General features: G+C 48.3%; 1 protein-coding gene across 3 annotated transcripts in view; it reads right to left on the bottom strand.

Annotated features, from left to right (window-relative positions):
• Positions 1-13,020, bottom strand: part of SUV39H1 (suppressor of variegation 3-9 homolog 1) — a 133,504-nt gene that overhangs the window by 34,649 nt on the left and 85,835 nt on the right. For 2 of the 3 annotated variants that reach the window (XM_029610993.1, XM_029610970.1), the window contains exon 6: positions 7,090-7,343. The exons of the other annotated variant lie outside the window; for it this stretch is intronic. In XM_029610993.1, coding sequence (XP_029466853.1) covers positions 7,141-7,343 — 203 coding nt within the window. In that variant the 3' untranslated portion in view covers positions 7,090-7,140. Of the gene's footprint in view, positions 1-7,089; positions 7,344-13,020 lie in introns of those variants that run through there. 3 annotated transcript variants of the gene reach the window in all.

Raw genomic sequence — 13,020 nt, 5'->3', positions numbered from 1 at the left:
TACTACTCGAGTCACCGCTGAGCGTCCATGATCGAATGACTTCGCCCAGAGGAGCCAATCGTCCAGATAAGGATGAACCAGGATGCCCTCCTTCCGGAGAGCTGCCGCCACGACTACCATGATCTTGGTGAAGGTGCGCGGCGCCGTCGCCAATCCGAACGGGAGAGCCGTGAACTGAAAATGCTGGTCCAGAATTTTGAAACGAAGGAAACGGTGGTGGTCCGGGCGGATGGGAATGTGCAGGTAGGCCTCCGTTAAGTCCAGGGAGGAGAGGAACTCCCCCCAATGCACCGCCACAATCACTGACCGGAGCGTTTCCATGCGGAACCGGACGACTCGAAGGGATTTGTTGACTTCCTTGAGGTCTAGGATAGGCCGGAAGGAACCGTCCTTCTTTGGTACGACGAAATAGATGGAATAGTGGCCCGAGCCCACCTCTCCGAAGGGCACGGGCGCAATAGCGCCTATCTCCCGGAGTCTGTCCAGAGTCAGCAGCACCGCTCCTCTCTTGAGGTCCGAGCCACAGGGGGAAAAGATGAACCTTCCCTGCGGGGGGCGGACAAATTCCAATGCGTAGCCGTGTTTTATGGTATCCAGGACCCACTGGTCCGAGGTGATCCGTGCCCACTCCGCGTAGAAATACGTTAGTCGGTCCCCAATCCTGGGGACAGGGGAGTGGGCGAGACTGGCATCATTGTGAAGACTTGGTATAGGGGTTCCCGGTTCCGGGAGTAGTGCGTGCGGGCCGACGCCCGCGAAAGGAGCGCAACCAGGGCTGAGACCTGGGGGCGGATGACCGGGAGCCCGCCTGTCTGTATCCCCTGTAGCGCCGTTGCGCTCTGGCTCTGGTCCGAGAAGAAGAAAATGCTCTGGATGGTCGAAACCTATCCTCCGGCAGCCGATGAACAGCGTTCTCCCCCAGGGACTTGATGATCTGGTCCAAATCCTCCCCGAAGAGGAACTTGCCCCTGAAGGGAAGAGAGCCCAGACTCGACTTAGAGGACGTATCAGCTGCCCAATTGCGTAGCCACAGTAGTCGTCGTGCTGCCACTACCGAAACCATGGATCTTGCGAGGACCCGAAAAAGGTCGTACGAGGCGTCCGCCCCATACGCCACTGCGGCTTCTAGCCGATCTGCCTGGGCAGCCTCATCGGACGGCAGGTTCTGAGACGTGAGGGGTGAGACCTCGAAAACCCGCTTAAGGAAAACTTCCAACTTACGATCCTGTGTGTCCCGCAACGCCGCACCTCCCGTCACTGGGATAGTCGTCCTCTTCGTGACTGCCGACACTGCGGAGTCCACCTTTTGGACCTTGATGAGGTCCAGAAATCTTCGGGGAGCGGGTACAGCTTTTCCATAGCCCGGCTGCTCTTCAGGGAGGCCTCCGGGGTGTCCCATTCCCTGGTGAGAAGTTGTAAAAACGAGTCATGAATGGGAAAAGCCCGAGCCCTCGGCCGGAGTGCCGCCAGGACAGGATCTCCCTTCCTTGAAGAAGTGACGACAGCGGGAGCTACTGGGGCAGGCGGGTCTGGTGGCGGGTCCAAATCTAATTCTTGGATGATCTGCGGGATGAGGTCGTCCAGCTCTTCCCTCTGGAAGAGGCATAGGGTACGCGGATCATCCCCCTCCTGCGCGCCGTCCCCTTGTCCCCCGTCCGGGAGGTCAAGTCCATGTCCCGCTGGGTCTGGCACCGCCCCCACTGCCGCGGGCGTGGATCGGACCCGGGTAGGGAGGCGGGAGGCCCCCACTCCCGGAGGGTCGGGGGGGGCCGGCGTCGAGGGCGACATCCGAGGGATCTTAGGAGGGGGGGTCCCACAGGTGCTTCCAGCCCCTGCAGATAAGCGGTATGCATGAGCAGGATAAACTCCGGAGAGAACCCCGGCCTGCTCGGGTGCGCTTCGGGGGCGGCGTGGTTCCTGCTCCCTGGCTCTGGGTGCTTGGTTCCTGCACCAAAATCGGGGGAACACCCCCGCTGGTAGAGTCCTCCAGGGATCCGTTCTCCCTCGTGGCCTCCAGGGATCCGTTCCCCCTCGTGGCCTGCGCCTCAGGGCGCTCAGAATGTAAAATGGCCGCCGTTCCCGCCAAAAATGGCGGAGTGGCCGGCCTGCGCCGCCCGGGCAAAAAAGAGAAATCAGTCAGGGACTGTGAGGTACCTTCCCCCCCGGGAAGGCATCGTGCACAGATGCCCTCCCGGGAAATCCGGGACCCCGGGTCTCTGCAGGCCGCACAGCGGGACGGCCGCGGCATCGGGATCGCTGTAGGAGAAAAGAAAAAGCCACGGGGGGGGGGGGGCCACGCGCACAAAAGCGCCCCTGCGGGGGGGCCCGGTCGGCCCGCACTGCCCGCTGTCCGAAAATAGAGGAGGGTGCCGCGGGGGGGGCCTTCCCGGCCACACGACCCGCCCCAGACATCTTTCCCTAAATGGCTCAGCAGCCCATGAGGAGCTGTAAAATGGCCGCGGATGAGGGAGTAAAGAGCGAAGAGGCCGGCTCCACCGGCTTTCACAGGCACCGGGGGCTGAGCTGTGAAGGAAAAAACTACAAAGGAAAAACAAACTTACCCCTGGCTGCAACGAGAAATAAACAGCAAGGCCGCAGAGAAGAGACAAGGAAGATAAGCCACTCCCCAGAAGTTGAAAGAACTCTGCCTTTTTTTTTTTTTTTTTTTAACTTAATACAAACTTGATACAAACTTGATCCACAGAAAAAGACAACAACAAGCCATAATCAAGCAAGAAAGTGAAGAAAAAGGAAAAGGAGGGGAAGCCTGATTCCCCTACTCGCATCTGCTGGAGTCAGAAGATACTGAACTCCTGCAGAGGGGGTAGTAGTATATATGGATACGCCCCCTCAAAGCTTGTGCTGACTCCATCTGCTGGATTGGGGACATAACCCACTGTCTGGACTGATCCAGGTACGTACAGGGAAAGGGGTCTTCTCCACCTATGGCCTGTCAGGCATTGCCACAGGTCATACAGTATGTGCAAACACTAATATTCTGCTGATAATGATGTGTGAGCAACAGTGGTTACCTGTAAACCTCTGAACAGCACACCTGTAGGGAGGTTAGTCCATTGGGGTTCTGCAGCATCTAAATGATAGTGGTTCTGTTAAGAGTCAGTAAAGTATAAAGAATATTTGTATCACTGGGTCTCACACACAATTCAGTAATTAATTATGACTCTGTTTGTGCGGCCATGGAGGACAGAATCCCTGACTGAAGGTCTGCCACTGCAGGTGGACATTTGGAAGCTCTCAGCCCTCGACCTCTTGCCATACAGGGTGTAAGGTGTTGCCTACATGTCCACACCAGTGTGTGGCCTGTGTATGTAGTGGTTGACAGGCCAGGTGCAACACTGAACACTGCCATGCTATTTGTCAGCACCCTTAGGCACATCTTGCTTCCCGGGCACATTCCACCTCATGAAGGACAGGTAGCCATGTGTGAGGATACAGCATGTTGCGTTCTGCCTGTTTAACGTCTGCCCATCCAGCTAGTGGAACTCCTGGACCACAGAACTGTGGCGCAGCTTGGAGCACAATTGTTAAGGATGCACATGTGCTTGGCCAAGTGTGATGTTTAACAACACTGTAGCTGGGCATGGCATCAGCTCATGGCAACGTTGGCCCTCCTTATATACCCTTGAGGAGGACATCTCCGGGTGCAGCCTGGTGGCGTGCTGCCAGAAGGGTGCACCCTTATAAGGTACAGTACATGGAGGCTCTAAGTGTAAATCTGCATGGTATCATGGTTGAGGGGCAAACGTGAGAGCGGTTGGTGCAGAGGGAGGCTGTGTTACGCAGAGGCTAGGTACCACCTGTACCCAGAGATGCCATCCTGGTATGGGCTGGTGCAGTGGCCACCAACATCGTTGTCATAAGGGCTGCGACACACACCGATATGTGGCATTTACACTAGTTGCGTGGGATGTGCATGCATGTATTGTGGGCGGACTGGGTGGAGATAGGGTTGTGGTCAGAGTGCAGACCAAACATCATCCCAACTGTTCACCTTCCTGCCCAGCGTACCATTGTACTGTACCGTATGAGGGCGACAGTGCAGTGAATGCTACATACGTTATGAGCCACAAATGTTTCCAGTATTATGATAGACGCAGACATTAGTTTATCACCCTGTCTGAACCCCTGTCATCCTCATCACTGCAAGTAGCAAGCGTGGAAACCGCTGTTGCAGGACAGTAATGTGTGTCAGCTAGTGGATTATCACTCACACCCATGCATGTGCTGGTGTTCCAAACAGCTCTGGAATATGGTGTGCATAGGTTGTGTGCTGAAAGGCTATTCACCTGTATCCGGAGACCTCGCACACATTCATTGTTCCCACTCATTGATCACAGATTCTTCCTATGCCACAACCAGGTGACTTGCCACACAGGGGTAGTACACATGTTAGGAAAAGGGAGTGGCCTGTACATCAATATACCTCATCACCTGCCTAGCCGTATATCTGGCCCCCTTCATGCATACATTCCACCCTGTGCAGCCTCCTTTAGTATTCTGCCACCTCCATATGGGCGACACATGGGTAATGCGGGTTCAGCGAAAGGGTTGCCCTCTATGGACCGTTTCACATGTGGGTATTTACTTCCTTTATTTGCACATCCAGACCTGTGCTGGATGGCTGTGTGATCATCTGTCAATAGTGACATTAGTTAGTCATCCTACTCAGCAGTAAGGCTGCTAAGATGAGGCGTTGGTGGAGCCAACACGGTTATGATGGGCTGTGTTTGCACGAGCATCAATGACTGTTTGTCTGCTCACCAGGAGCATGGTGTAGGGGTACAAATGGCTGGTTGGAGGTGCGTCCCCAGTCCACAAAATGCCTTCTGTGCTATCGAACCAACTGCAGTGGCTACGTGGTACCAGCCACACCCAGATCCTTGCCTTGTGCCGCTGTGACCCTTTTGTGGGCACTTGTGCTGCCCATCTGTTGCGGCCCTGTCCGAAGAGGCACTCTGTTACAGTCCTGAGAGCCTCATTGGCAGTTTGCACACATCTCCATGTTTGAAAACATTGCAGCCAGCTACTTTCGGCACCTTATAGACATTGGAAGGGCACTTGACAGCACATTGAGGGGGACTGCATCCTTGTCACATCCACCTGTCAGTCCTCTTGTGAGGACTCACTCCTCAGTAAGGGCCATCGATCACACAATAGAGCAGTATACACATGCATGCATCCTCCCTCTGCCAGCCTGGCCAATCAGCTGTGCTGCTGGTGACGGCCTGTCTGCAAGGTGGCTGCCAACAGTCAGGCCATCACCATTGTGGCGAAATATGTGACATGTGGGTGGGTACCCCTATGTCGCAGCTCAGTGCAGACAGCACTGCTGACAATTTCTACAACTGACATGTTATGACAGGAGTATGTACGGGCTGCATTAAATGGTGGCTGTGGGTCCCAACAGGGGACATCTATATCATGAAGAGTGTGTGTGTGCTTGTTCCATGAGCATGCATGGCCAGGTGGCTTTTTCCTTGCTTGTCAGGCGCACTGTGTTGATCACTAACTGCATCACATAATGTGTGTCATATCTAGCATGACACAGGTGTGTGGTACCCCTTGGATGGCAGGTGTGCTGTGGACACCAACCCTGAACTCTGCTGTTATTCCATCAGTAGTTGTACTGTGACTAAGCAGTTCATAATGTTGCTGGGGATATGATGGGCAGGGCATGACATACTGTACTAATATTCACAGACCATATACATGTACGGTACACACTGTGCACATGAGGACCTCATGATTGACATTCCTATACAAGATACACGGTGGCTGCACCCTTTGCTGCCTAAACTGCCCTGTTGTGACAGCAATGCCCGGCTGCCCATTGAGCCCCCATCACTGGTTTCACAGCCAGAGACGTGATGTGAGCAGCCATAGGTTTCAAGTGGTACTGCATGGATATGTAGGCCAGAACACATGTACATGCATAGTCAGTTACAGGGAGCCCAGTGGAGGGTGTGTGTGAAACAGAACCACCGACCCATGGAAGCTGGCACCGTGACTGATGTTTCATGTCTGTACGACATGTGTTTATGGAGGCAGATACACAGTATTGGTGGGCCCATGACAGCACAGTGGCCTACATACTGCCATAGCTGTGTTGGGGGGCGAACTGTACATGCGTCTTCTTTCCTTCGCTGCGATACCTTGTAGCAGCATACATCCGTCACAACCATGTGCATGCAACCGGATAGCTGCCTCTCCTTTCAGCCAGCTGCAATGACCCCAGAGGTGTGTTGATGTGGGATGCTACAGTGATAAGGGACTTTCAGATAGGTGTGGCCAGCGCCAGACGTGCTTTTTTTCTCACGCACCCATTCATGAGGCGTCAGGAGGTTGTAGGGATCCTATGTGTTCCCTGCTGTGTATTGAGGCTCTGCTGCCTAGGCCCTCACTGATACCACTTGCCTACTGAAGGGTCGTTAGTGTTGCCGCAAGATGCACATGACAAAAATATTGAGGATTGGGAAATAGGGTTAGAGTGACGTAGGTAGGGTTCATTACTCCTGATGGGCATCAATTACGCACCAATATGCATGTTACTGTGATAGCATTAGGGACTGACAGAGGTGTGGGCCATTACACGTACAATTATTGAATGGTGTTAGCAAATCAGGGGAGGCGTTGAGTGTGTTGTGTCTCATGGGGACAAGTGTGTACAGTACTGTCATCCTTGCTGGGATGTCAGTATGTAGCAAGTGCTTGGTCCAATGGCACCGAATAAGTAACACACATACAGCACCTGAGCAGAGCCTTGAGGCAGCCCTTAGCCACCCTATTATGGGCTATACACTCTGAGGTAAAGCACTACCCCAAACAGTTGTTGGGTGGACAGACGTAGCAGGTGAGGCACGTAGCAGACTGAAAAGGAGGTCTGCACATTACATTATATCCTACCCCATCAGTGGGCAAACTGCACTACTGGGCCATGGTTCGGTCCCATGCCAACCTTAAAAGTGTGCTGTATAAGGTGTTGGCGAACCTGGCTGCCACTGACTGTGTTTTCATGCCATGGGACACGCGCACATGGGGGATCAGGTCTGAGGTCTGGATCTATAGGCACAGGAATTCCATGCTGAAGAGCCACATTCTGGAACACACAGCAAAGCAGGATTATCCTAGCAACCTTGGGGGAGCATACAGTAACGCTCCCCCAGTCTTGTCCAAACATCGGAAGCGGCTCTTCAAAAGGCCGATGGTACGTTCAATGACTGAGCGTGTAGCACTTAAGGCCTCATTATAGGCCAGCTGTTGCGACGTGGCAGGCTGGAGGATTGGTGTCATAAGCCAGGGCCTGCATCCATAGGCTGAGTCCCCTGTTGCAATGAGATAGGCAAGCCATTACAAATAATGATGTTTGTGTCACATGGGTGTATGTGCTCAATACATGCAGTAAAACCAGATGGCACGAGGCAGCCCATTCCAGTTGCCCCACACCTTATGTGTATGGCTTCATGATTGCTTTGGCACACAGCTGGTGTGTGGCTATAAGGCGGTATAGCACGTGAAGGGCCCCTAGGCAGTGAGATTTATGGCGGCAGTGTGTATGTGGTCGGTGCGTTACATCACTGTCCTTACAGATCACATCCCTGTGTTCAGATCATATGCATTGTGCGCTGCAGTCATTGTGTACAGACATATCTGCTCAACTGCACCTTTTATGTAGGTATGCATACCCAATAACATACATGGTGTAAACTGGCTGCCCCTCAATGTGCACAAATGACTATTTAACAGCTTTTCTATACCGTCGTTTAGTAGTGCACCATCACCATGAACTTCAGGACCTCACGAACACCTGTGGATGTGAGCTGCCCTTACATGACAAGTCTAAAGGCACCTGGGACCCTGGCAGTAGCCATGGCTACACCAAATATGTGTAGGCTGTCCACTAGTGCAGGGAGGTGAACAAGCCGTGGCACATACAGGGGCTGCTGTGTACCTCCTGCTTGGCAGCCAATAGCAAGTGGTTGGGTGCATGAGCCATTCCACCACTTAAGGTAACACAATGAGCCACTCAGGTCTGTTGTGATGGGGACATATGACTCCATCCCAACAGGCATCTACATCACATTTGTGTGCCATTACAGAGATGAACATTCCAAATATGTTACATGTATGTTAACATCTATCTTACCTACAAGCCAACCATCGCCATACAGGCCAGCTTCAAATTTGCGAAACAGAGCTGATTGCCTGAGTATGAAGGAGTCGTGCGCTGATCCCGGAAAGCTGGACATCACCGAGAGGATCCGCATTCCAGCATCACACACCACTTGCACGTTGAGGGAGTGGAACTGCTTTCTGTTGTGGTAGGCTGCCTCTGTCTGACGGGGTGGAATGATGGCCACAAGAGTGCAGTCAATATCTCCAATGACATTCGGAAAGCGGGCAATGTCATAAACCACGCTTGAGGTCCATCAGGTCCTGTCTGTCGCGCGGGAATGCTGTCCATAACAGCTTCAATGACCTGATGCAGACACCGGGAAAAGGTGCTCTGTGACATGCCACCCACAACAGCTACCGTGGATTGGAAGGAGCCACTTGCTGTGAAGTGCAGGGTGGCCAAGACTTTGGCCAGGCCGGGGACAGCACGGCTCTTTCAGGTTCAAAACTCAAGGGCACCTCGTATGTCTTCATATATTTCCAGGATGGCATGAGCGCTGAGGCATTATCTGCTGATCACAACATCCTCTGGCATACCCAGCAATGAGGTTCGTGGAAGATAGATCCGCTGCCTGTACCCGCGGCGATGTCGACCAACGTCCTGGCGTCTGCGTCAGGCCTGCTCAGCCATGGAGTGCACCTACCCCATACACTGTGAATGGGTAGATGGTGTGGAGAAGATAGACCTACTAAGAACAGGCCTTTTTATTGGGTAGCAGTACCTTTGTAGGTCGGTGGGAATTGGTTTTCCACATTTTCGGTCATTGCAATAATATTGCACTGCGCGCCACGAAATGGTGTATCGCATTTGAAAGAGGTGTAGTTATTGGCTGTGTTAGGAGCCGCGCTAACAGCGCAGCCCTTTCGCGGCACGCGATAAGTCCTCCCTACTTTACATTTGCCCCGCCCCAACTCTGCCCCTGAATACTTAATTCAAAATTTGCAATTGCGGTTTTAGGGCTGTATCGCGCGCGGTATTTCCTTGGAAAATGAGGCCCTAAAAGTATCAATAATTCAAAGTTTTCTAGTAAATTTAAATAGCTCAATTCTTGTTTTAAAAGCATTATAATTTGGGGTAGGAACAAACAACAGACCTTTCTTCAAAGCATTTGTCTCATGTATAGTGAATTGATGAGATGTTAACTATAGACTGATTATGTTCTATTGCCAATTCTGTAGTGGTTGATACCGGTTCCGAAATTGATTGTGTATTTGTGGGTATTGGCCTCTGCTTCTCCATGTACCACCTCCTCTTAAAAAAGGGCTTTTCTGTTTATCATATGGCAAATCATCTTTGGTCGAATTTTTCCTCCATAATTTATTTCTCATATGCACGTGTCATAGGTTTACTTTTTACATTATTTTCTGATATTGTGAAAAATGATGACAAAGACTCTGAAGGATCTATTTCTATTTCCGTATTGCTTCGCGTGATTTTAACATTTCTTCCTAAATCTGGACTCTGATATGTTCTTTTTTCTTTATTATTTTCATTTATTGCTAAATTATCTTTAAAAACTTCATTGTTAATTTTGTTTTTTTGGGCAAATTTATTGCTATGTGAAGATTTATTTTGCCAATTCCAATTATATATTTTGTGACTCTTATAATCATTCTCATCGCGTTTAAAATTTGTCATACTTCACTTTTTTCAATTCTCGGGTAAAATCATCTAAATTTTTCTTGTCGTCCTCATGAATAATGTTAAAACAAATCGTTTTTTTCTAGGTATTCTAATTGTTCATCTAATTTATATTTCAAGGTTTCTTCTCTCTTTTTTGAAGTTTTAATAATTAAAATCAGGTTCAGAGAACATTTATTTAAAATTGCTTCCCAAGCTGGCAGTACCGGTTTCTGATTACTTGTTTAGGTTCACTCCCGCAAATGCAGTACATAGTACACGCCCACATGCATGATTGACAGGCATTTTGGCACGCTTGACAGTGTTTTAAGTACAGCATCTCAGTTCCTTCTTTTCATTCCGTCAAGCAGGAGACCGGCGCACAGTCTGACCACATTTTTTGAGTAAGTTGAGAGTTGACCTCGCTTTCAATCACCTGCTCGGTTACTGTTTGCTTTTAGTTTTATATTATGTCAGCCATAGTTCGCCAGTTTCAAGTTTAGTGAAAGCTTGATTCCACAATTGGTTTAGCCGATTCTAGCTAGTGTTCATTCTATGGTTTTTTCTGATTTTCGCCAGACTTTAGTTTTGTTGCAGTTCTTTTTTCATTTCCATCGCTTGCTGTTTTTTGCCTTTAGACTGAGAGCGAGTCAGCTCCGGCGTGCAGAACCGTAAAGTACACCTGTTCATGCCGTTTTAATTCACCATAAGTACGTACATATTTACTGGCAGTCGTAAGGCTTATTTGATAGTTTCAGTGTGGTCTATCCGGTTAACATTTATTTCACCCATATTCACTGTATTTTTGATCACTTTTCCTTATTACTGGAATCTTTTAATTTCGTGTTTCAGTGGCATACTGTGGTGTTCTAGACTTGGTCATTATTTGCACAGTGAATTCATATTACTTCGTTAGTTTCCAAATATGTTTTTATACTTATTTTTAGAGCTAACCAGCCTCGGAGTACAGCACTGTTTAAATACATTCAACAGTCTCCATCTACCAGAGTTCAAAAAAAGGTTAAAAACCTGGCTCTTCAGGCAAGCATTCCAACTCCCAGAGTGAAACTAGGCACCTCCTCCTGTCTTTCAGATCCAACCATTGCAAGGTGTCACAAACACATTGACACTCAATTTCATACACTGACTTGATTATTCACAATATCTATTTAAGTCATCCTTTTCATATTATATTATTTAACCGATTACTTGCAGACTATTTACGCTACCAAAGTTCCTTGTAAAATGTGAACACGAATAATGTTATAATATTATATGTTTGTTAAATACTATTGTTACTTTCACTGTTCCTTGTAATAATGTTCAATAGTTGATTGTTATTGTTCTATGTTCTATGTAAAAAACCCCAGTCTAATCTACCAGACCAGGGCAACCTTTTCGTTACTTGTAAACCGGACTGATTTGTATTGCATACAGGAATTCCGGTATATAAAAATTAAAAATAAATAAATAAATTATAACCTTGTATAAGTCCAGGTCACATTGTTTAAATATATCATTCCAAGTAAGCATTTTTTATTATTCTTTTATTGTTTTTTCATTCAAGTTAAATACAATTGAGTCACTACACGACTTTTATGTTACACTTCACATCCACTTAGCATCCTTGGTTTTTCACATTTAGTTTTCTTTTCACCTTTATGGCTTGTGCAATGCCTTTTATTATTGTATATTTTCGAGTTTCATACTTTCAGTATGATTTTATTTCGATTTAATTCAATCTCTATTCATAATGTTTTTGGCCAGTCACAGTGTTTTCATGTGGAAGCATGCATTTTCACCACCACATTAATTATGAAGATTACAATTGCTAATTACAATTTTGAGATCATGTACAATTATTTCATCCTTTTTATGTTAATACAGCTTGTTAAATTCATCAGCAGAAGGAAATTATCAAATGCATATAAGATATTTCCCACAAGGTAAAATCATCTATTCTGATACAATATTCAAAATTTAATCTCAGTACATGTACAGTCATCATGTGCAATCCCTTTGTCTTCCAATTTCTGTCTCATTTTATATGTTTTACAGATACACATACCTTTGTTACCTGTTTTAGTTATATTATTTTTATAATTTTTGTGAGTCATGTATGTCTTGTTTCATGAAGTATTTCTTGTTTGTTTGTTGTGGCCCCTGAGGCAGCCCCCATGGGGGACGAAACTCGGCCTGAGTCTGGCATTTTAATTGGATTGATTTATCTTCTAATAAAGCATCTTGACGGACATTCCTTGTCATTTATCGTTTGTATTGTCACATTGTACTCCTGAGACTGGGGATTCCATAGAGTCAGGAGGGACCGCTGCAGAGAATGCATATGAGCATGCGCTCAAGGTACAACCTCTATCGTTGCAGCCATTGATCCCAACATCTGCATATACAACCAGATTGATGGACTGATCACCAACTGCAAGCACTGGACCTGACCCCAGATCTTCTGGATGCGGGACTCCAGAAGAAACACTTTGCCTTGAGCTGTATCAAACCAGATGCCCAGGTACTCCAGAACCTGAGATGGCTCAAGATTACTCTTGGCTAAATTCGGTAATCGTCCCAGATGCTGTAACAACTGAACCACCCTGCTCAACACCACTTGGCTCTGATTAACCAGTCATCAAAGTACAGGTGAACGAGAATGTCCTGAGGGCCACGGCTACAAATACCATCACTTTAGGAAAATGTCCTGGGTGCCATGGCCAAGCCGAAGGGCAATGCTTGAAACTGGAAGTGCCAACCTAATACTGCAAATTGCAAATAGCACTGATGCTGCTTGCGAAACGGAATATACAGGTAAGGCTCTGAGAGGTCCAGAGAAGTAAGAAATTCTCCCTTCTGCACCACCAAGATCACTGATCTTAATGTTTCCATCTGAAAATTGGTAACCTGAAGGGCTTGATTGACCCCATTGAGATCTAGAATAAGTTGAAACGAGCCCTCTTTCTTAGGAACCACAAAGTAAATAGAATAGCACTCTGTGGAACTGGAACAGCCTTCAGAGCGAGCAGCTACTGCAACGTGGACTGGACTGCTGAACTCTTTACCACAGAGTTGCAGGAGGAAACCATAAAAGCGTCTGAGAGAGGATAGATAAGTTCCAAGGCATACCTGTCGTGCACCACTTCCAAAATCCACTGGTTGGAAGTGATGTGGGTCCACCTCCAATAAAATTGAGACAGTCG

The sequence above is a fragment of the Rhinatrema bivittatum genome, chromosome 1 (assembly GCF_901001135.1).
Source record: "Rhinatrema bivittatum chromosome 1, aRhiBiv1.1, whole genome shotgun sequence".
NCBI lineage: Eukaryota > Metazoa > Chordata > Amphibia > Gymnophiona > Rhinatrematidae > Rhinatrema > Rhinatrema bivittatum.
This window is presented reverse-complemented; position numbering and strand designations above follow the sequence as displayed.